Below are 25,961 nucleotides of genomic sequence, written 5' to 3' on the forward strand. Positions count from 1 at the left end.
GTTGTCACATTAAATACCGAAGTTGTCATATTGACTACCGCTCTTAACATATTGACTACCGAAGTTGTCATATTGACTACCGCAGTTGTCTTGTTGACTACCGCAGTTATCACATTAAATACCAAAGTTGTCATATTGACTACCGCACTTATCATATTGACTACCGAAGTTGTAATATTGACTGCCGCAGTTTTCTTAGTGACTACCGCAGTTGTCATATTGACTACCGAAGTTGTCATATTGACTACCGCAGTTGTCTTATTGACTACCGCAGTTGTCACACTAAACACCAAAGTTGTTATATTGACTACCGCACTTATCATATTGACTACCGAAGTTGTAATATTGACTACCGCAGTTTTCTTAGTGACTACCGCAGTTGTTATATTGACTACCGAAGTGGCAATATTGACTACCGCAGTTTTCTTAGTGACTACCGCAGTTGTCATATTGACTACCGAAGTTGTTATATTGACTACCGCAGTTGTCTTATTGACTACCGCAGTTGTCACATTAAATACCAAAGGTGTCATATTGACTACCGCACTTATCATATTGACTACCGAAGTTGTAATATTGACTACCGCAGTTTTCTTAGTGACTACCGCAGTTGTCATATTGATTACCGCAGTTGTCACATTCACTGCCGCAGTTGTTACACTGACTACCGAAGTTGTCATATTGACTACGGCAGTTGTCACATTGACTACAGAAGTTGTCACATTGACTACCGCTGTTGACTTATTGACTACCGCAGTTTTCTTAGTGACTACCGCAGTTGTCATATTGACTACGGAAGTTGTCATATTGACTACCGCCGTTGTCTTGTTGACTACTGCAGTTGTCACATTAAATACCAAAGTTGTCATATTGACTACCGCACTTATCATATTGACTACCGAAGTTGTAATATTGACTACCGCAGTTTTCTTAGTGACTACCGCAGTAGTCATATTGATTACCGCAGTTGTCACATTCACTATCGCAGTTGTTACACTGACTACCGAAGACTACGGCAGTTGTCACATTGACTACAGAAGTTGTCACATTGACTACCGCAGTTTGCTTAGTGACTATCGCAGTTGTCATATTGACTACCGAAGTTGTCATATTCGTTTTGTCTGCCTTGTAAAAGTTATGTGTCTCTCAAACTGGAAGAAACAAACAATTTTGAATACAATGCTTTATTGTGCAATGCTCTCCTAATGGACAGCTGTCACGTTGACTTTATTTTCAAATTTATAAGTTCTCAAGTCTTACTTCGACGATTTAGGCAGATCCTAAGTTTATTGTGGAACATTCCGTAATTATTTGGTCAATTTGAAACACGGCAAAAAAGAAGTATTATTAAATTCCAAAAATTAAAAATGAAAAATTTAGAAAAACAGTTGCTTTTCGTCGTCACTGTTTGAAGCCATTAGCCGCAGACACAAGTTGAAATATTGATCTCGATACGCACACGCTTATACCTACTCCGTGCAAGGAGGCTTATAGCTTATCCAAGCTTAGTTGTTTTGTTTTGATTTTTATTTTTATTGTAGTTGTGTTTTTTTTTTTCAATTAGTTCGATTTCGATTTCAATTTCAGTTTCTTTATTTTCATTTTTCGGTCCAATTGCATTTTTATTTCTTATGTGCAACTTTTAACCACAACAGGCTACCACAGATATCCACCCGACCAAGAAGTAGGTATCCGAGTCAAGTTATAATTTGTTTATATAGTCACCTGAGATACGCAGATACATTCTATACTTTGCACTCGTACTCAAAAGATAGAATATCTTTTGCTAAATACATATGAAAAGGAAATCTGTACTTGAATCCGTGAACACTAAGTGTGGGAGTTGGGAGTATAATATTTTATTGGGTTTTTGTGGTAATTAAAAAGGCCTTCTAATGTAGAGCAGCTGATAGCATCTTCATGATACAAGTATAGAAGCTGTTGATATCAACACGACTTTGCATCTGCAACAAGAATCTCACATCCATATATCTGCCTTGAGATAGGTGAGGCTTAAAGGTAAGGCGTTTTAATTTACGTCCATTCATCGTAGTCGTCGTCGTCTATGTTCGTTCGTCGTCAGTGCGGTGTTTTTTGAACGACTAGGTACGTTTGCAAGCGTACTCGTACTCGTAGTCGAATCTGAAAGATAACATCTCAAAGATGTTAATGGCAAGACAATGAAATGCGGTAACTCGGCAATCTGTGCATACCTTTTGGAGAGGAGGTTGGGTAAAATGTGATGACGTCGTTGTATGGAAGAGCGGGACATGTTGTGGGGAGGAACACTTTTAGTTTTTGCACTAATTCCATTTTTGTTTAACTATTATTCATTAAAATGTTGTTTTTGTTGTTGTTGTTGTTGTTATTGTTGATTTTGTAAGATTAATGCTGTTACAGCTGTCAAGTTAGTCTCTTAAGAAAGACACAGACTCCATGGGTCCCATACAACTGAGAGCTTGTGTATTTTATGTATGATGTATTGAACGCAAACTTCAAGATTTATAGTTCACCTGTTCTAAAAGCCTGATGTCTGACAACACTGAGGACTGAGTTAAGCGAGGAGAGATGACAATCATTTTCCCATCAAGTTGAAATAAAAGTAAAAACTAGGTCGAAAGTTTTTGTTTTCATTTTAGGTTGAATTGTTTTTGTTGTTGTTTGTTTTGTTGTTGAGAAGTCGGTGTGGCAGGCGTTGCGGTAGGGTATGGTATGGCATGAAACTCCCTAATGATAGTGGTTTTGAAGGTAAGGTCGGAGAGACGGCAGAGTTTAGTCTAGAAGTTGGTACTCTATATTACCTAATTCGTTAACTTTGATTTCTTGTTTTGCTCGTGAAACTTTATGTACCTACTTAAGCAAGCTCTACATAGGTGTTTCGAAAAATTGTAGTACCTAATTTGTGTGAGAAACTTGAAGGTATGTGCAACATTTTTATAAATAGGGTTGTGACTTTGAAGCTTGTTTTTCATCAAGTAGGTATATTTACTTAAAATAAGTTATGTATTATTGAATGACAAACTTAATTTATTAAAGGATTTTGAGAATAAGTTAGATATGCATCAGGTATTGATAATCTTGAAAATAGAGGTTGTTGAACAGATTGACAATCTCAGAGCTTCTTAGCCTACATAGAAATGTAAGAACCCCAGAATTTTATATCGAATCTTGACGTAATTCATCTTTAAGGTCTTAAATTGATGGCTAATCACTATAAACCTAATCTTTTACGTGGTCATAAAATGATAACTTACAAGTCAGGAAACTTTTGTAGCAGAATTGTGATTGTTTCGTTACTTATTACTTACCTTTCAATTCCAGCTATACAATATCATTAATCATAGATCGGCTCAATCCATTCAGCGTAACAGTTGCATCAGCCTCATTTTTAAAAACGTAAAGTCCAATCACATATTAGAGAGGGTTTTAAATAATCTTTCTTTCATTTTCACAACTGCTTATTAAAGTTGTCCCCGAGATGAAAATAGGTCACGGTGATTGTTTTTTAATAAAAATCCGAAATATTTGTATGCATTTCAAGGTTTTAGTTTCTTGAGAACTTTAAAAGCCTTAAAGCTTTAGTCCTTATGCAAAGTATTGTGTAGTGGAATTTGTGGAATGTATGACTCTAAAAAACGTCAAGGAATCGACAAATCTGTGCTTCGTCAACAGTGTACGGTCAGAGATTTCGAGAGGTTCAAAAGCAGAAACGAATTTTGAAAGTTTATGCAGAGGATATTTAAAGACTACTTTTAGAAACTGTATAACAGTGACGGTGAACCGAAGTCAATATAGACGACGAAAGTCAATAATCCCATCTCCACGACTAAGACGAAGTAAAAATTGCCATATCATAGCTGAAGTCAAACAATGCAACTGGAACAGATGACTTAAATGCCGAGCTCTTCAAAGCAGCTGGAGATAATTTGGTTAGGAGCATGCACCAACTTTTCAATAAGATATGGTCGGAAGAAATGCTCCATAAATGGAACCTCAGTATTATTTGCCCGACACTGAAAAAAGGAGTCCCGCTTAGCTGCACGAACTTAAGAGGAATCAGTGTACTTAATACAGCTTACAAAATCTTTTTTTGCTGTAATATGTAAAAGACTACAGCGCATCGACAACAACCTGAAGGTCCTTATCAGTCTGGTTTTAGACCAGGAAAGTCTACAATCGATCAAATATTCACATTACGGAAGACCGTGGAAAAAAACGAAGCACTTCAAATCGAAAACCACAATCTTTCGTTAATTTTATGGCCGCATATGATAGCATCTACAGGGGCGAACTGTGTAGAGACAAGTCTGGATTTGACACTCCTACCAGAATTCACGCTGCTCAATAAAAGTGGGAAAACAACTTAAGACTTTAGACAAATTGATGCGCTGTCATACAGTTTCTTTGACATCGTCCTTGAATATTGGAAAGATCCCATGTCTACACTAGAGACACTATATTTAAAAAGTCTGTCCAACTACTGGCATATGTTGATACAATTGGAAGAACTCAGTGTCATGTCAATGGGGCTTTTGTAAGTATTGAGATAGAAGCGGCAAAAATGAATTTAGCGGTTAATGGGGGTAAAACAGAGTTCATGCTGTCATCAAGAATGGACCTACGTCACTGACGTCTCGGTCAAAACGTCACCATTGGCAGACGTAACTTTGAGGTAGTTTAGTAATCTACCAAGGCACCGTTAAGAACACAGAAAACAATACCAGCGCTGAGATCAACCGAACAATTACTCTTGCTAACCGCTGTTTCTTTGGGCTAAGAAAGAAAATGAGTAGTAGAAGTTTGTTAAGTGAGGCCCTAGTTCCCACAGGACTGTAACGTCAGTGACAATTAGTTTCTGTATTGAAGTCTATAAATTTTTAAAGAGTGTTTAAATTGTTAGAGCTTAAAAAGTCTGGGACTTCTGATAATTAAACCCTACATCTCCTGGGCTGTTTTAAATAAGGGCTATAAATGAAACAACTCAAGAAATGATAAGTTCAAGTAGGTCATAAGTCATATAATCATTTACACTAACTTCCTATCTTGGCTTTTTTACTTAAGTATCGTTCGGAAGCACAATGAGTGTCATGAACAACCTTTAACATTTGTCTATTGTATGCAAGACCATTCATAACTAATTAGCCACAAATTGCACATAAGACTCATTTTTTTAATTGCAATTATTTACAATGTTTTGCAATAACACACCTCACCACGTATCTTATAGTATACAAATGTTGCAATTTTCACGTAGTTATAAATGTATAGAATGCAAAACAAGTCAGTCCTTCCTCAAAGATACCTGACTTGGTCATTTCTTATACAATCATTCTCCTTCTCCATCTCCATCACTTTTGCCATCATCAATTACTAATTAATTGCATTTTAAATATTAACATTTTACCATCACTAATGTTTGCCTAGATGTTAGTTTTACGATAAGCAGAAAAGTTATGTAAAGGTACTAATTATATGGAATTAAAAGGCAAGTTAGATGAAAAGAAATCCAAATTCAAACAATGGTCGAGGTAATTGAAAATCGATTAGTCAAAGCCTTGTTTATTGTTGTTATATCTTTCCTTTTTTTTTAGTTTTTAGAATAAATATCTTACATATTGACCAATAAACATAAATAAATACCTTTCATTTTTAAAAAGTATAATAGTTGAAATTTGACGGACTATATTTGGTTGAGTTGGTAATTAACTTGTTATGACAGAAGGAACTTAGGGATTAGCAAACTTTAAATACTGACCCTCATGGTCATCAATATCTACAAAAGAGTGCCAACATTTAATTTGGAAGAAACAGTAAGACCCAGAAACGAACAACGTTTGAAAAATTGACGAATTTTGAATGCAATTATCATAAGAACTAGCTGACCCGTTCAGGAAGTCTTACTTAAGTGTAAGTCTTAATTTCGTATGAAGTTAACAAATATAAATCTCAAATTCAAAAACTTTTACAAGTGCGTATATTGGAAAATCTTAAAAACCAAGTGACAGCAAATGTCATTTTAAAAGTTTCATACAAATAATCCACGTAGGTGATTATAGGTACACAATTGACAAAAGTTTAAAGGGGTTTTCTCACTTCTTTCCCATTAAGTTGCACCTGTGCTGCAAACATTTAAAATTACGTGAATCTTAGATAATTTGTCTTCCTATAATATACTTACATAATTTGTTTTTTTTTTTCTACTTTTAGTTACAACAAACGACAAGAAATCCAGACTATTATGACATATCACCACGTCCATTTGGTTCACCGCAAATCTCACAAGGTTTTAGTAGGCCAAAATCACTTCGATCGAGTGCTACTGGTACTTCAGGTTTTATACCATTAAATGGGCATCCAACACGCACAAATGTACCACATCAGCAGACACATTTTTTGTCACATTTTAATGAACAACAACAGGTGAGTTTAATTATATCATAATTATTAAAAATAATAATAATTGTTTAGTTATTTTTTAAATGGGCAGGAATTTAATTTGCAAAAATATAAATGACTTTAACAAAATGACATTGGTGCACATATTTTCTTTTATATTTCATGTTGAGAGGGTTTTGATAAACTAGTTTGGACTTTTAATCATATTATCATGTTTGGTTTTTCAGAGCACTGGATTTAATAGAAGAAGATAAACTTCTGTGAAAAATGCTCAAAAAAAAAATGAAAGAAATAAAACCTCTGATAAAATAAATAAAATTATTCCTCAACGTAATCCTCTTGTTACAGAAAAAGTCTATGTATTGAAAAATAAAAAAGAAATTATAACGACGGATTTGTATTGACAAAATTAGAAATCCTAGAGCCATTTTGTCGCGTTCAGAAAGGAAATCAGGTCTTTGATGTTCGTATCGGAAAATTCATCAAGTTCTTTAACGAATGCCCTTCCAAAGCTTAACATTCTAGAACTGGCCAGGGCAGCACATTTACAGCGAAAGTGAATCACAGTTTCCCTTGCATGTTGGGCTCCGCACCAACGTCAATAAGTATGGTAAGGGATACCCAGCTTTGCTGCAAGCTCTCCTATCGGCCAATGTCCGGTACATATTGCAGTGACTCTAGCTATCTTATGTCTAGGTTTGCATAAGAGTTCGGTAGAATAGTTTTTGCTATAGGTATGCTATAGCTTCCTGAATATGGTACAGTCCGTTAGACTATTCCACTTGAGGTTGGATTCTGTCACGAAAATTGAGAAAAATTTGTTCTCCATAGGTATACTTACCCTTTAAAGTGAGCTATTAAGGGCCGATGTTTGCCTGGCCAACTTATCAGTCTTTTTATTTCTATCAATGTCATTAAGAGGTTGATGTTGAGGCTGGTTAGTTTATCCTAACATTTTTGGACCAGTATAAAGGCTGTTTTTGTTTTTTAAGAGTTTTTTGCATGCTTCTGCAATTGCTCGTGCTTTCGCTTGTAATAAACTTGCTTAATCAGGTAGCCGAAAAGACTAGGAGAGATATAGGGACTCAGAGAAAATTCCACATTCCATATTTGACCCATCAATAAAAATAGTGGTATCGAAGTCTTTTGTATCTATGCCATCCTCCCAATCCTTTCTTGCAGGAAAGATGACTTTAAATGTTTTCTGAGTTTCAAGGCAGGGGTGCAGTAGTCCGTGTACAACGCAAACATATCTACTGGAATCAACTCGTTATGCTCGTTTCACACTACACGGTTTGCATATATCGTGTTTTACCATACGGTTAAAACTATATACTGTGTAATTTGCATCGATCCTGTTTATGCCGTCTTGTTTTTTGGCGTTCGGTCAAACCGTGTAGTGTAAAACGAGCCTTAGGATTGCCATGGCCGCAGTGCCGTGAAATAAGACCAAATTTCAAAACTTGCACTTTAAATAAGTCTCCAATTTTTGGAAGTTGTTTTTATATTACACTCGGGCAAAGTGAAATAAAACCAAACCATTTTGAGAAATAAGACCAATATATTATATAGATATGTTAGGGGAGGCATGCCAGCCTCCTCCTACACCCCTGCTTGGACACACTATAGGATTTTAGGGTAGGTGCGAGGTTGAGTTGACAAACCATTCTATTGGAAGTCAAATCAAATGTGGCTTTATTTTACTTTGTTTAAGTGTAATAAACGGTTGGAAATTGGCTTTATTACACTTTGCATAAGTGTAATAAATAAGGCCAATTCTTGAAATTTGGAATTATTTCACATGGCTTTATTTCACGGTATCTCTTAAGCCTTAACGCGCTGTACGCTACTAAATATTTAATGTTAAGGTCTACTATAGTAAGAGGTGCAGAATAACAAAAATTCACTGTAGCATGAAATAAACCCAAATGAAATAAGACCAACTTTGAAGGGTTGGCCTTATTTCAATTTTATAAAGTGCAGTAAGGCCAATTTTTGAAAATTGTTCTTATTTCGCTTGGCTTTATTCCACGGCACCTAAATTCACGAAGTAGTTTGTTATCAATAATATTGGTGACATTCCTTTTCGTTTCGGTTCTTTGAGTCTAAGCCTATGGTTCCATATGAGTGTACGTCCCTACAAATTCAAGGTTTGGGATAACTTTTTTCGTCGGCCATATCTCAAGAACTAGGGGAAACATTGAAATTTAAAAAAATGTAACGCACAGTTTATTTTAATAACCCGTAAGAGTTAGTTGTAATCAGTCCGATTTATCGAAATGAAAATTTTGACATTTCTCGAGGTTCTTAGCTAACCTACAACCTAAACCTTTTTTCGCCGCCGGATCTCAAGAACTGTCAAAGATATTGACATCAAATTAGTTTTGTTTTATAAAATAAATAAAATGAATAAAATGATGCCGCCTTCAAAATAATTGTGTACATCAAAGAATCACGTCTTTGACATCCGGTAAAAATTTCAGAAAAATCGAACTGACAATTTTTGTAAAAAAAGTTAATTAAAACTGATTTTCGACTAAAATATTGTACGACCTATTTGCCTTTTCTTGGTCCTGGCTGGCAATTTATTGAAACCTTAGTTTAGTGGTGGGTGTGGTTCTTGGACCCTTCTATGTCCCTACAAAAAAATCTATTGCCAGACTCTGCATCCTGGTGTTGTCACTTCGTTTATACAAAATACTGTTTTCTACATAAATTAAAGTACCACCAACAATGTATTTAACGTCTCGAATATCTGTCCAAAAACAGGTCAGGATTTAGAGGTCCAGAGGCCTCAGGGCAATAAAGGGGTGGAGGCCCCCTCCCCACAAATTATTTTCAAGATAAAGTAAACCATATTTTTTACTTGAGTTTTTAAATAAATAATTTCTTGTAAAACCAAGTAGATTTCTTTAGTATTAAACAAACACATATAAATACAACCGGAAAAAATAATTATCTCCAATTAGGTATTAGGGTTAACGAACGGAACCTTTCGACCTATTTTTCCACGAAAAATCGCGGATGATTTCGTTGAAATCCAGTTCTCGGAGTAAATCGCTTTCAATGCTCAGGAGAAAGAGCTTCGATAGACTGTTTTTTTCCATCCTGACTATTTTTTATAATTTTCATTTTTGAAAATGAGCCCACTCCAGTGCAATTTGTTACCATCAAAACCAAATACATTCCTAATGCGATTTCGAGGTTGGGGAATATAGCTCTGAAATTTTGATTTTCGAGAATTTGGTAGAAAAATTGTTCCGGCGATTAATCTGTCCTTTTCCTTTTTGTATGAGTCAGTCAAAGACACAAATTGAATCAACTCATTACCAAGACTAGGCTGTAAATCATCCTTTCACCAATGGCGTGCAAATTTTCAGCATCCATCTCCTCGATGTGATTCAGGAATCCAAATATCGAACGTACAGCTTCATAGGCATGCAATCTTTCAGTAAGAGAAACGGATAGCTGGTCAAACACTGGGATAGAGGCGGATACTTTGTATTTTTAATTCTGTGACAGATTTGCGTCTTGTGCTTTCCCGTAATCGAGGGGGTTCAACCTCACATTTCTCGTTCTGGTACGGGTGCGTGATTGTACATATTCATCAGTATTGTATATTTTTTTTGATGCTTCCTCGTATTTACCAAAATCATTTCTTTTGGATTCCACGAATGATTTCAATGATTCTAGTGCACGCATTGCCCATTCAAGTATTATTTTCGGGCCCTGCAACATCTTGTTTGTAGCGTTGAATCACTCCAAGATATCCTTCCAAAATGTTGTAAGCAAAGCGGTTTCGAGACCACTCATCTTCTGTAGGTGGTGAGTTGCTTGATTCCTCACAATGTCTTTTTGCTCTCTATTTTAAGATATGCTAGTTAGAGCTTCTTTGATTTCCGAACAGCCGTTGACTAGGTCTTTCGTAGCTTCAGCTCGACAAGGTCAACGACTGTCGCTGAGCATTTAAGACTACAAACTGGCCGTTCTTCTGTTCCCTGAAAATTGCTCAATCAGAATTCGGTGCCGCTCTGTACTGGCTGCGAAAAACTTGTACAAATTCTGCACGAAATCAAAGAATTGAACAGCCGATGGACAAAAGTTAGCAGCTGCATTTCCCACTAAATTTTGAGAATGACCAAAACAAGGTACGAACGCCGATAAATGATTTTTCTCTAAAATAAGGGCCTGCATCCCCTTGTGTTTGCCACTCATGTTTGCAGCATTGTCATATGATTTTGATATTTCACTGATTGCCTGATTGGAGTGAACAAATAAAGGTCAATGATTTCCGGCCCGGTTGCCCTCCCCTCAATTCGGTTCATAAACTTCAATCTAAGGTTGCATACTTTTTGAAGTTCTTCAAATGACAATAGTTTTTAATAATTATTAATTGGGAATTTTTTAGGACACAAGTGGACATTATTTTTGTCAAAATATTTTTTTTACTTGAGATATTTTCTTGAAATATGACTTCTTAAATCAGATTCTTTGAACAAAAAATTTAAGACTTTTGAAATGCAGAAAATTATTTATTTTATGCAAGAAAGACTACAAAAAATAAATGGCTACAACTATGAAACTTTTACAACCTTTAACACAATTTTGTGTCCAACTTTATCTTCTCGTTTAAGCTTCATTTTATGGGTTAGACTATGCCACGACAAATTGAGCACTTAAAGTTACTTTAAGACATTTTGGTTTTAAAAATCAGCAGTAGCAGCAAAGTTTCAGTAAATAACAAAATTTCAGTAAAAAATAAAATTAACTTCGCATTTGAATAAAACCTGTCGCATTGATTTATTCAAAGCGAATGTTGAAAACTTTTATTTGTTTAATAGTTTTTTAATTAACGTGGTTTAATTTTATTGCTTTTCATTTCATCATTTCTGTGTTTACAATTTAAACAAATGAATAAAACCACTGCCCGAGTAGAGTCCAGCATAGGCACAGTAGATAATATGAAAACCACATGTTAAGCTTACGTTACATTACCTACCAAGACAAACCATATTGTATGTTATATCAGTATGGTAAGATCGCGTGTCTTGATGTCTATGAGTTAAAGCCGCCTCTGAAATTGCATGTCAAATTGATTTCGAATGCATCGCGCACCAAACTGGACAACCAATTTCACTATGGACACATTTTATTTGACTTATAACGATGACGACACACGATGGAACCGCGAGCGAAGTTGATTCCCATTCGCACCACTTGGTGTCGTTAGCGCTTAAGACCTTTGTTTTTAGTATACAAATTATTAAGCTGGACTTACACTCGAGTTGTGTGATGTCAAGAGTTTTATTGTCATTTATTTTTATAGTTCTGTTGAAATAAAGGATGTTGTGGTAAGATTTCATCAAACCAACAATAAAGACACATGTCGATATTATCAAAAAGGAAGTCATTCGAGTATATGGACATTTTGAAATATGTAAACAAAAAATAAAAGGGTATTAAATTGAGGAAGTCATGCTATAAGTTGGCTTTGATGATTTTACGAATGTAACTATGATAACATTGTCAGTGGGTTTAGCTATTAAGTTGGTTGTAAAAGCTTATTAAGAAAATTTGGTTATTTAACGACTTAACGCATTTTATGTTAAAATAAATTTTAATTCATTTAAGTCAAGTTGTCATTTAAAGAACTTCGAAAAGTATAGGTAAAATAAGTATTTGAAATTTAAGCTGTTTTCTGTCACTTTATTACTCACTTACTTACTTAGATCTCGCTATAGTCTTGTGTAAACGAGGGCCTCATCCGAAAAATTCCTTCTTCATCTAGATCGGTCCCTAGCTAGTTGCCATTGGTTTCCGTGCGCACTATGTTGCCCAGCTATATTATTCATTGGACTTTTATCCTTCTGACTATGTCTAAGTCACCCGTACAGCTTGTCGATCTATCTTCTTCTACACTCACCTTACTTGCATTCGAGACCGTAGATCACGAGAAGAACGACTATCGCAAGCAACCCAAGTTGCTTTCATTCGCTTTTGTCATAGTCCACGCTTCTCTACCGTATAACAAGACAGGGATGATGATGGTCTTATATAGCGATACTTTGAACACTACTACTTTTACTACTCAATTGGTTTCTAAGCCCAAAGAAACAGCCAGCGGTAAGCAAGAGTAATTCTTAGGTTGATAGTGTTGTTTTCTGTGTTCACAGCGGACCCGTTTTTGTCAATATCATCCGCATATGCCAGTAATTGAATAGACGTCCTGCACTATTCTTTTAAGGACGATGTTATAGAAATCGCATGACAGCACATCATCTGTCTAAAGCCTTTTTTGACATCGAAAGGTCTTTTAAGTTGTTTCTAACCTTATAATGGATCAGCGTAAATTCTCCAGGGGCATGTGAGTTTGTCAGGAATGTTAAAAAATTAACATTTCTCTATAAAACTAGTCAATGTAGATGCTGTCATATGCGGCCTTGAAATCGATGAAGAATGGTGGGTGTCAATTTGATGTTTTTGGGGTTTTTACAATATCTGCAGTAATGAAAATATTGACTGTCGACTTTCCTGGTCTAAAACCACAGAAGTAGGGTACTATCATGTTGTTGACGATGAGCTTTAAGCATTCACATGTTACTGAAGACAACATTTTGCAAGCGATGTTAAGAAGACTGATTCCTCTATTTAGTTGGTGCAGTTCCATTCATCGAGCATGCTTCCTTCCGACCATATCTTATAGATAAGTTGGCGCATGCTCCTAACCAAATTATCTCGACATGCTTTGAAGAGGTCGGCATTCAAGCCATCTGCTCCAGTGGCTTTTTCAGACTACAGCTTAGACATGGCAATATTTACTTCGTCTAAGTAGGGAAGACTATGTTGAATGGACCATCCTGCCTAATGCTGGAATTCGGTTCGTCGTCGCCATTATACAGTCTGCAGAAGTGGTTCTTACATATTTTCAGCATTGACTGCGGTTTCACTATGATGTTTCCAATTTAGTCTTTGCAGCCTTCAGTTTGAGGTTTATGTGCTTGTGAATTTCGTTTCTCCTTCTCATAAAACTTTCGAATGTATTCCAGGTTTGAACCTCTCAACATCTTCTACCGCACGTTTCTCATGCTCTCTCGTTTTTCCTTCAGAGAAGAAGGTGTTCATATCTCCTCTTTTGCTCATAAAGCTCGTGACGCTTTGTGTGCCTCTTGTTTGGCTACATACGTTTGTCCGACATTCCTCAGCAAACCGGGGGTTTCTTGTTAGTGGCTGCTTGAAACCCAGCACGTCAGAAGCACGCCCATTGGAAGTAGTGGTCCAAGTCGATGCAAGGTCCTCTGAAAGTACGGACATCCATGTTGCTGGAAGCGCGTCTAGCATTGATTACAATATCGTCAATCTGGTTGAAGTTAGATTGATCTGGATTGTTTGATAAATATTGGAATTCATATGGCTCCAAAAAAAGTATTATGTTTACTATCACAAGATCTCAGTTGCCAATTGGCGAAACTGCAAAATGTTCCCAATGAATCTCCAGAATTCCAATGTGTACCCTAATAGTTTTTAATGATCAAGTGCCAAAATATGACAACAAGTTACTTCTCAAATATTGGAACTTTCAAAATGAAATCTCTTATTCGAATTCTGTTTTAGCCTATTAAGTATATGCATACCTCTAAAAGAAGTCTCTACGTGGCGCTTATACATTGACAAATCTTCTAAAACTCTTGGAAAAACAGAAACATTCTGTCACTTTAGCAAGCAATAAAAAGCAAAAGTTTTTTTTAAGTTAACAAGATGATGTAACAATAACAACTTTGAACATATCTTTAGGCCTATTAAAACGCCTCAGCCTCGAGTTTTATGACTCTTCTTAAGTTATTTGTTTCAACAAGCTAGATAATCAATTCTTCTTCATTCTTCGTTTTTATAGCTTTGTCGTTATGATCTTGCTAACAAACGACCTTTAGTTTTTAAAATGTTCGCTGCGCAGCACAGCAAAACGCTTATCACCCGCATTGTCATCAATTCAATTACCATAAACAATTCTGCGTGTTCTTCTTAATTGAAGCATCGCTTCGTCTAGGCCAACTTCTTCTTTGCGTGTTCTGTTTTGGTTTTTATTCTTTGGTATTTTCAACCTCGCGACTTTTTTTTAAACAAAAAGAAGTGTCGTCGTCTGTCCACTTTAATTGCCATTAACAACTGTTTTACCATAAACAAATCACTTGAATAGTTGATAGTGGTGATACCCTCTTTGGGAAGCCTTCACATAACCCAGCCAATCTTGATTACTCCACTTTTATTCATGCTTCTTTTTTCGTCTTTTTTTCTTTATAGAATAACCCGATTAGTGCTCCAGCAGCTGCCACATCGAGTTTCCAATCGAATCGCATCAACGGCGGAGGTCGACCATTTGGCAGTGGGAGCAACAGTGGTAGCAGTGGATTCACTAGAACTCGTCCATTCGGCGGTACTCAATTCAATCGCCAATTACAACAGCAAAATAAGCAGACGACAAGTTTTGATGATGAATTGGTCACTCCACCGCACCAGCAATTACCATTCCGAAATACACGCACTCGTTTCCAGCCAAGTTCAGCTAAGACAGCGGCTACAACGACAACGTCGTCTAGCACGACATCGAAACCATCACGATATAATCGGTTTGGAGGTGCAAGGTCACCATCGTCGTCGCTGTCGTCTTCGTCTGGGTCTGGGTCGTCATCAGAATTCCGTCAAACTGTTGGATCATCGTTGCAGACATCGCCGTCGAGAGGTCGACTTCCTGCGACTTCAGTCAATAAGACACTTTTCCAGCCGCGTCGGCCAGTGATCATAAGTCGTGAAAGCAATCGACCCGTTGGGGCTGGTGGTGGTGGGCGTATTTCAGTCAATCACAATGGCAGTGACAAAGGTTCACCCAACAATACGAACAGCATCGAAGATGATGACCTTGATGAGTCTGGAGAAGATGATTCAGTGCCAGAGGAGATTCGTGAGCAGAATCATGTAAGTTCGGGGCCAAAGGAGGAGATCTTTGAAAAGTTGAGTCTGCACGAAGCTGGAGCTTCGGTGCCATCTTCATCGATAGAAAAACATTCATCAGACGAAAAGCATCAACACGATCAGCCTGTTATTCTCACCTCAAATTTCTATCTCCCTGGCTCCGATGATGAAGAGGAGGGAGTTGCAGAAGAGGATGCAGCCAGTCATAATCACAGCGGCGAGGAAGAAGTAGAGAATATCAAAGAGGGTTCAGCTAGTAGGGAACATCAAATTGAGGAAACCACTCATCCTGAATATGACTATGAATATGAAGATGATAAAACAACTTCCACAGAATCTGCGGAGACCGAACACACAGAACCCGCAACCGAGATGGACCAAAATACTCAGGCCAAGGAGGAAGAAAAGCCAGAGCCGCCAAAGACAGAAGTGCCCACTGAAACTGCAGCAACAATTGAAGAAGTCACAACTATGTCCACTCCAGAGTCGACCGTATTTTATGATGAAGAAGAATACGAGGAAGGCTTTGGATCGGGAATAGATGGGTCTGGAGTGGACGGATCTGGAGCCGACGCTTCTATAGCAGATGGGTCTGGAGCCGATGGATCTGGCGAACACAAATCAATAGAACATGATGAAGAAATCCCAGAAAAGCTCCCAATTAACGATGTTGTAGGTCGTGAGGTAGTTTCGGTAGTCACCACCAAGAGCGTCATTAATGGTTCGACAGCTTTACCACATCCAGTCACTCCCAGCACCACAACCATTCGGGAAGAACAAATATACACTGAAAATAAGCTTACTCCAGCCAAGGAGACAACTGAAGATCTCGAAGAAAGTGTTGTGGAAGAAGCCGAGTCTGCCGAGGAACAAAATGTACAGAACACCACTGAGAGTTACGTTGTCATTGCATCGATTCAAACAAGTCGCAGTATTAATGGAGCACGGTTCTTACCGTTCCCGGCTATAGAACAGGAAGAAACTAAGCAAACCCTTTCGGAGCTAGAACGGAAGATACATGGTAAGAACTCACGAAAGAAGACGCAATTCTCTGCAAATGACAGCAATGAAACGGGATCGAGTGGTGAAATGGATGAAAGCTCTTCAACCAATACAACAATTTCAAGCACTTCAGAGAATCCAGTGGAAGAAGAAGAAAATGTCTCCATAGAAACAACAACTCAGGCAACAACTACAACAACTACTTCTAGGTTCGCTCCGAACATACGCAAATTCATGCCAAAGAGTTCGTCAAAACCCAAGATAAGCATTGAAGAATTGCCAATGGATGATTTGACAGGTCTTCTTCCACCAGGCTTCAAGCCACGGCCTTCGTTCAAGAACAAGAAACCTAACAAACCAAGTACGACGACGACTACACCAGAGACGTCACATTCTTCGTCTGAAGAGCATCTTTATCGTAAACCTTTTAGAAACTCAACAACAGGAAGGTCCTTTAAGAACTCCCCGAATGCAGCACAGGACGTGTCCTTGGCTGGACATCTTCCAAAGGGTTATAGAACTACCCACGCTCCAACTTCTGTAACAGAACCACCTACAAAGAAGATTGAAGATCTGCTAAGCAAAATCAAATTCGAGGACAATCTAGAAAAGTTGGTCCCTAATGACTACAAAGTGAAGGCCACTACGCCAAAGGCTCCTGTGACATTTGTCGATGATATTTCAAAGTTCCTGCCACCAGGATTTAAGCTGCCAGCAACAACAACAACGAAGCCAGTTATCAAGATTGCCGATGCAAAATTACTGCCACCAGGCTTCAAACCTACAGCTCCGGAAGAAAAGCCCGAACTTAAGGTTCCTGTTGCCGATGATTTAAGCAAATTCCTACCACCAGGCTTTAAGTTGGAGAATGCCCCAGAAGCAATTGATATTTCTAAGCTTCTACCAAAGGATTTCAAGCCAGCTGCATCAAAGGAACCAGTTGCAGTAAAGAAGGTTGAAGCTAAGGATGCCTCTGAGCCAAAGGAGACCACCACAGAGAAGACTGTTCCAAAAGTCAGTCCAGTCCCCACGACAACAGCAGCACCAGCAGGTGGCCTTAAAGTTGTCTTCCCGAAAGGTTTCAATAATAGACGTCCAGGACAAAGACTAACCACGCCTCACTCGAACTCCGCTGAGGGTGCTGGTGGTGGTGGTGGACCAACTTCACCCTCAATCATCATCAAGAAGGGTCCACCTATTCGAGTAACCACCGAGTTTACAGGTTGGCCAACTCCATCTACAACCCCAATTTCCATCGAGAAACTTCTGGAGCAGGCTCGAACAGCAACAATCGATATCTCCGAACTACTTCCTCAGACTTCGACAAGCTCCACAACAACCACAAGTTCCACTACAACAACGACACCAGAGCCACCTAGGCCTACTAAGCCCGGTCATTGTAAGTCTGATTGTGATCTTGCTGGAACTATTAAGATTATCGATGGAGTTTCGTGGAAGCCAGAACTGCTCGATCACAATACTGCAGAATGGAAGAATCTAGCGAGGGAGGTTGAAGCTCAGGTAATTTGTTCACGAAATCTTGATTTTAGTTTCTTGAGTTTTGTAAGTTTTTCTCTTTTAGCTTAATGAAGTGTATACCAACGCCCCACACCTGAGTCAGTGGTATAAAAAAGTTAGGATTGACAGCTTCAGCAAGGGTAGTGTTTTAGTGGACTATTTTGTTGAGCTGGCGAACATCACACAAGATGTCAATACTTTGGAAATTAAAAAGCTTTTCCATGAAGCTCTAACACAACCACCATTGCCAGTGGTGCCATTGAAGCCAGAAGTCGTGGACGAACAAGATGATGACAGCCAAAAGGCTTCACAAGAGAGTAAGGGCGAAAAACTAGTCAAGGAAACTTATTTGATGGGTAGGTTTGTAGTTGATCCGTCATCAACAGATTTCATTGGTAAGTCAGAAAAATAACTTCAGAAATTCTTGGAAAATCTTAAACTGTTGTATTTTCTTAGTTATACCAAAATCATTTGCACCAAACGTCGAGTATGCTGAAGATGAAGCCCTAATACCACATTGGGCTATTGTTCTGATTGTCATTGGAATCGGTTCACTGTGTTTTGTTGTGATATTTGGAGTCACTGTGGTAAGAGATTTGAGTTTTTTAAACGATTTGGAGATTCAAACAAGCCTTCTTCTCTTCTAGTTGATTAACCGGCAGAAAAATTCCAAAAAGACTCCGATGCCCTTAACAGCGGACATGATGAACGATTTAAAGGTCAACCATATGGGAGGAACTGATAACTATGGAGTAGATGACTTCTATAATATTGATGATGCTTGGAACGACACCAAGCAGCCAATAAAACCAAAGGTAAATTAGACTTGTTCGAAACCGCTTACAACATTTTTTGATGGATTCCTTTCTCTCTGTAACAGCGCTTCACAAATTCAGTGCACGGAAGTAGTGCGTCGAATATCTATGATAGTTGGCGCTCAACCAGGCACGGGGACTACTATTACGATCCACACAATTACACCCCCCATTCAAAGGCTGAACAATATCCTCCAGACGCATTCGCAGACGTACACCAAATGTACACGTACAATAATCCTAGATCAAGATATCAAAGGGATTATGATCCTGATTTCTAGTTCTTTTTTCTTATTTTAATTTAAATATTCAAAAAACCAATCTGTTGTTTTTAAGGATCTAGTTTTATTATTATTTTATTATTTTTTAATTAAATTTTTATTTAAACAAAAACAAAATATGATGTGTTCATTTGACAAAAAATAATATAAATTTAAGTATTTTTTGAATGTTTCAAACAAAAACAAAATATGAACACATGTAAAATACTCGTTAACAATAATCTTTAGGTAGTAAATAACTTAAATTAAAATGTATGTATTTTTTGGTTAATAATAATTCGTATAGTTAATAAAATAAAAAACACATAATTATCAAACGAGAGTGTGGTAAATTTAAATATCTACCTACTCATTTACTAGTGCCTTGAATAATACTCCTATGTTAGCAACAATGAAGATTTGTATCAATCCTCAAAACATATGCAAGGTTTGTCTTTTTCTAATAAAATTTTTAACAATTGCATATAAACATAATATACAAATTTAATGTAAAAATTTATATAAATATAATATATTAATAATAAATACACAATAATAAATACCTTATTATAAAATGGTTCAAGTAACTCATATACATAAATAAATAAATTATATATTATAATTATTTTTTATTTATAAATATACAAAATGTTTTGTGTTAAACTGTTTTGTATTATTTTATATACAACATTTTATTTTTTTGTTTTACTAAAATATAATGGAAGTAATTATTATTATTTCATATTTCAAATTGTGAATACTCACTGATAAATTATTAAGTAAATAAATAATACAAATAATTTAAATAAAATATAATATTTAAAAAATTGTAGAGCAATTGTTGTTATTCTTAAAACTTCGAAAAAATGTCATCGTCCTAAATTTATGGAAAGTATGGCTTCAATTATATGGGTCATTGAAAATTAATAATTTTTATTGTAACTGGTAAAAAGTTTTGTAGGCTTTGAAATGTAATAAAGTCGAATCCCTCTTCACCTCCAACTATCGTTTAATAGCTCTCATTTCTCTTCTTTAAAAGTTCATCTCCAGCTTAAGAAACATCTCGAAGAACGGAAGCTTCTTAATGACCAGCAGTAGCCACGTAAATATAACTCGAGAGTCTCTTCCAATCAGCCCTGCAATTTCCCTTAAGGACAGCAATAATTTCAGCTTCATTCAGAGTTGCCCGTTCAAAATATCTTATCCTGAATTCTTTTAGTACGGGACACCTGCCTAGGAAATGTTGTATATCTTCTTCTTCTCTCATGTTGCACAGGCTACATAATGTTGATGCGTTGCCTCCACACCTATTTCCGTTGAGTGAGATAAGAACGCATCTAGCTTTGAAAATTAATGATATTTTGTTAGGCTCCAAATCATTTGTTATGTCTTGCGGTCCTATTGAATAATCCAACATCTTAAAAATTCGTGTGCTGCTTCCTCTCGCTTTCTGCTCTGCTTCTTGATTTTTTTAAACTTTTTTTAAGCACTCAAGGGATTTTTAGTACCCTTTGTATGTTTATATTTAAACACAGTGCGAGCGTTAGGAAAATAGGGAAGGAGCTAAAATGAGATACCGGTGCACATTGGTCTTAAAGTTCTGAACATCAAAATGGGAGGGAAAAACAGAGTTGGCCAAAGCATTCCACATTCTCGATGTGCGAACGGCAGGAGACAGAATTGAGTTTTCAAAGCATTACATTCTACACGGTTTTCGATTCCCCATTGGACAATGCTGTCAAGATCAGAATTTAATGAGCTTATCATACGCTGCCGTTGAAATTCCACATCCGAAGGACACGGATGTGAATCTAGAAACGAATATGAAAAGCTGAGGGTACTGTCGTCGGCGAAACAATTTAATGGATTAGAAGTGACAGACAAAATATCGTTTATGAATATTAGGAAGAGAGCCGGGAACAAAACGGAGCCCTGGGGGACACCAGCATATATTTTATGAATTTCAGACTTGAAACCATCCAATACAACTTGTATTGAACGGTTAGAAAGGTAATTTCTAATCCAACGAAGAAGAGATTTATCAATACCAAAGGCACGCATTTTCGATAAGAGAGCTTGGTGCCAAACTCTATCAAAGGCTTTTGAAATATCAAGTGCAATAATCTTACTTTCTCCAAAACGATGTAAAGATTTGTTCCACTATTCGGTGAGATGAACCATGAGCTACGAAAGCCATACTGTCGGTCATTAAGAAGCTTCCGTTCTTCAAGATATTTTTTAGTTGAAAATTAATCAGCGTTTCCATGACCTTAGAAAGAAGGGACGTAAGTGCAATTGGTCGATAGTTTGAGGGAGAGGAGGATTCGCCTTTTTTAGAGACAGGCTGGACAAATGCAGTTTTTCATCCACTCGGGAAGAGACCTGTAGAATAGGACAGATGGAAAAGCTTACGCAGTGGTTTTACCAGCGTTGAAGGAAAAATCTTCAGGGAATACTATTTGGGCCAGCGGATTTGTGTATGTCAAGATCTTTCAGTACTCTTTCGACCGCACGAGTGCGAAAGAAGATTCGTCCCATAGAATTATTTACGCTCTCAAGAACAAGAGGACTCATGACACTTTTCGGTAGCGTCGAACCAACAGCAAACTGTGCTGCAAGCAAATTGGATTTATCAATCGAGCTTACATAGGGGGTGTCATTGTGGACGAGCGTTGGAACCGAGGATGACGTGGTGTTTCGTACGTTTTTTTACAGATTACCAGACATTTTGACTACCTTTGGGACATTGTAGTATTTTTTGCCTTAATTTCTGATAATGCAAAAATTTGGTTCGTCGAATATGACCATTACAGGTATTTCTAGTTTGTTTAAACTTATTCCGGTTTTCCTCAGTCGGGTTGGGTTTATAACAACGGAAACTTACATCTCTGACCCTAATAACCTCTTTACAGCTCGAATCAAACCATGAGTTCGGGATAAAATTTCTCATTCAACAAAGAATTTAATTTTTTACCATTTCTGTGCTGGAATCCACGTCACTATCGAGGAAGCATAGTGACCAGTTAAAGTTCCTGAAAAATTTATTGAGATCGTCCCAGTTGGTTTTCTCATATTGCCAAACGGTTCTCATAGGAGTTTTTTCTTTAACTGTTTTTTTTTTAGATAATTTTGCAGATACGTTACAATGGTCTTATGTGCCTAGAGGCGGTAATACACTGATTGTGTATTTAGTAGGGTCAGAGGTAAGAAACAAGTCTAGGGTGTTGGCTGATAGACCTGCAACTTCAGGGATTCGAGTTGGCTCATCAACAAGCCGAGTTAATATATTTACCTCATCAAAGATATCAACATACCTTCCTTCCGGTGTTGACTGGCCAGAATAACGAAGCCAAGAAGAATTGTGTACATTGAAATCGCCCGCAATGACGATTTCAGTGTAAGGATAATGGGCAACAATTCTTTGAATGGAGTCAGACAGTGCATCAAATTCGTTAAAAGTTGAATTTATGTCCACATTTGGACTTCGATATAAAAAACATGCGTGGATGATGCGCTTATTTACCGTAAATTTTAACCACATGAAATTGAAGTTTGTGTTAGAGCACAAACCATATTGTGGCTGGAGTTGGTACGCAACATCATTTCTTATATACGCGGCTAATCCGTGATGAGGAAAAAATATGGCACTAAGTTATGCCCATTTAGATTAAATTCCGAATGATCGGAATCTTCACCTATTTGAGTTTCACACAATGCCAAAACGGCTGGCCTGTTTGATGCAGTGTGGACATATGTGGCATAGAAGTTCTTTCTTAGACCAGGAATGTTGCTAAAATCCACCCTGAATTCACACAACATTCTAATGTTCAAAACTAATTAAACACAATTCTGACAATTACCTATAGTATATGTTTTATCTAGAATCCAATTTGAACTTTTCAGTTACAGATTTCCACTACTGTTATGCCTAAGTGAAAATCTGCATACTGATCCGCGCCTTGTATTCGATTTCAGTTGATCAAGATTTTTTGAGTTATCGACAATCCAATTTCTTTCATTTGTCATATTCTCATCCCAGTGCAAGCCGTACCTGTTTCCGATCATATTAATCTCAAATCAAATCAAATGGGGTGGCGCAACAGTCCGTTGTGAACCAGGGCCTAGTGACTTACTATTTTCAACCATTCCTGTGTGCGAGTACTGTTGTCAGGAATGGAAGGGACCTACAATTTAAGGCCGAATCCCAACGGCTAGTTTGAGAAAGCACTTTTTCATGGCAAGAATTACTCTTGAAGGATTTGTCAATTCCTCGCAACAGGCAGTACCAATGTGGAATTATAACCCGTGTGGGATTAAATGCTTCAAGAACTCAATGCTGTTTCTTGTCGTTAACCCACCCTCGATGCCGCTATACATAAGTTGCACTTCTATTAAGGAAACTAATCAACTTTCAGTACTCGATATGTGCATTAAAGATCACCTCTTATAAAATGATAACAAAACGGTGCAAAAAATTACGCACCCCTTCTGATCTGGCTGTAATTTTTAAAAGCCTAAATTCGTCTAAAGCTTGAATGTAACTCGTATTATTCGGCAGATGCCCCAAAAAAAAAATTTAAAGATCTTGGATAGAATTCAAAATAGGGCTTTGAAAATGGCAGGCCATAGAACTATAACCGAAAAATGTACATCCCTCCAACACTGCCGCAATGTTGCAATGTCAAATTAGCCAGTTGTGTTCTCTCCTCCATCCCTGCAATTACTCACGCACAGGAATGGTTGAGAGTTGTAAGTAACTAGGCCCTGGTTTTCTACGGACTGTTGCACCACCTAATTTATTTATTTATTCTCTACTAAAACAATTTAGCCGCAATACTCGCACTTCCAGAAATGCTCATCAATTTACGCTTGAGCTCAATTTCGAACGTACTGCCAAGTATATAAATGATTTCTTAAACCGCACATCATGAATGTGGAATGTTTTGAACAACTTTGTTTTTCCCTACCATTTTAATGTTCAAAATTTAAAGACGGATGTGCACCGGTAGCTATATCATTTTAAATCCTTCCCTATATTTTCCTCACGCACTGTGTTTAAACGTAAGTATGTTAACCCCTTGAGTGCTAGTAAACTATAAAAAAAAGCATAACATAAAAAGTGCACAAGTTATAGTCTCAGGGCTGATTGCTGATTTTTGGAAACAATTTAGAAAACCGAGGGCTTTTAAATGCGACCAATATTAATCGGTTTACCAAAAGTAAAAAGAAGCGTTTTTTCGGCGACATCTGTCAAAATAATGTGGTAATTTTGACTTCTATCATGTACTGGAACATATTTGTTATAGGAGTCGGTTGATATCATTTTCAAGTGGTTTTCCAAGTCTAAAAACGTCAAAAGTTACGCGTTTTCAATAATCTCTGCACCTCTCATGAGGTTGCCTACAAGTCTGTCGAAATTATATTTGTAATCAGTGAGTCCTAGGCAATGGGGGATCAATGGGAGAGTCGTATAAGGATATTTTTTAATTTTTGAATAAATTCATATAAATTCAAAAATTATCATTTTGCGATAATGGATTATTTTGAATTATTTATTTTTTATATATGAAAATAAAATATGTTTTACTGCTTTAAACTTTGTTGCTAAAAATAATAACAATATTCACCAAAAATCGGTTTGCTGTCAAAAACAAATTCGAAAAACTTAAGTTATGTTTTAAATTATTTTTATAAGACCTTTTCTGAGAGAAAAAGCAAATATTCGGGTTCTTAAGAAGATACCTTGAATAAGATATCGCCAATTTGATATTAAGCTGACTTTAAGTTCTTGGAACTCATATTCAATTTCATCTTAGTTTGTATCATACTGAACGTTTGATATCTATCAAATTCATATAAAAGCTTTGAATCTCTCGAGAAGTGAATTGAAAAGAGATACTGCAACGTGTAATTCGTGAGTGCCACACTTAAGTTTTTTGACAACTTATATGTTTACTTCAATTTGTTTTTATTCAATTTTTAGAATTTAGAATAAAATGTATGCAACTACATATATTCTTAAATTCAAGAAGAAAGAATTGTTTACTTTAGAAAGTGTAGGTTTTCTCGTCTCTAAGACCAAAATGTCCATCCAAAAAAGCAATTTTTTAGAATTTGTCTTCGAGCTGAAGCTGAAGCAAGCAGAGTCAAAAGGATAACAATAATATACTCCCGGAAATTACATCAGAAGAAAATACGTCAAAACAAGCCAGAACATTTTTCTGTTTATTTTCCTACGAAAAAAGATCACATTTTTCTATCAAACTTTCTCATTTTCTGGGTTTTTGTATTTATATTTTTTTGGCGTATTTCGGATCTATGGAAATGTCAACAAGATAGATAGATAGATTGTATTTCGCAAAAAAATAATTTAAAAGTGGTGTAACCGCACATTTTACAATTCAGAGATTTGATTAAACTTATCTTACATCTGAAACATTATCTTGTTTTTATTTGAAAAATTCATTTGGGTAATAGTTTATTTGAAGGAAAATGCTTATAAGAAAAACCTTCAATTTAAGTTCAAGAAAAAAATAATAATAATAATAATAATAATAATAATAATAATAAATAAAATGACTAGATTGCAATGAGTTAAGAAAACAACATTTCAACAGTAGTTGATATAATTAAATGAAAATAAATATGTAATAAATACAAACTAAATAAAATAATAAATAAATTAATAAATTAACAAATTAATATATAAATAAATGAATAATCAAATAAATATAATAAATAAATAAATAAATAAATAAATAAATAAATAAATAAATAAATAAATAAATAAATAAATAAATAAATAAATTAATAAATAAATAAATACATATGTATGTATAAAGAAATAAATAAGTAAATCAATAAATAAGAAAATAAATAAGTAATTTGGTACAAATAGGTACAAAACAAGTAAATTAATAAATAAATAACTGTTTGCTGGAACAATTAAATTTAATAACAAATAAATAACAAATCAGTTAATAAATTAACAAGTAAATAGATG

General features: G+C 36.3%; 1 protein-coding gene across 1 annotated transcript in view; it reads left to right on the top strand.

The window, feature by feature from the left end:
* LOC129943471 (mucin-5AC) overlaps positions 1–19,640 on the top strand; it is a 150,566-nt gene extending 130,926 nt beyond the window's left edge. Inside the window, exons 3-8 of the mRNA XM_056052953.1 lie at positions 6,208–6,420; positions 14,695–17,886; positions 17,948–18,278; positions 18,340–18,470; positions 18,531–18,698; positions 18,764–19,640. Of these exons, the coding sequence (XP_055908928.1) occupies positions 6,208–6,420; positions 14,695–17,886; positions 17,948–18,278; positions 18,340–18,470; positions 18,531–18,698; positions 18,764–18,979 (4,251 nt within the window). The 3' untranslated portion in view covers positions 18,980–19,640. The remainder of the gene's footprint in view (positions 1–6,207; positions 6,421–14,694; positions 17,887–17,947; positions 18,279–18,339; positions 18,471–18,530; positions 18,699–18,763) is intronic.
* Positions 19,641–25,961: the final 6,321 nt, after the last annotated feature.

The sequence above is a fragment of the Eupeodes corollae genome, chromosome 1 (genome assembly GCF_945859685.1).
Source record: "Eupeodes corollae chromosome 1, idEupCoro1.1, whole genome shotgun sequence".
Taxonomy (NCBI): domain Eukaryota; kingdom Metazoa; phylum Arthropoda; class Insecta; order Diptera; family Syrphidae; genus Eupeodes; species Eupeodes corollae.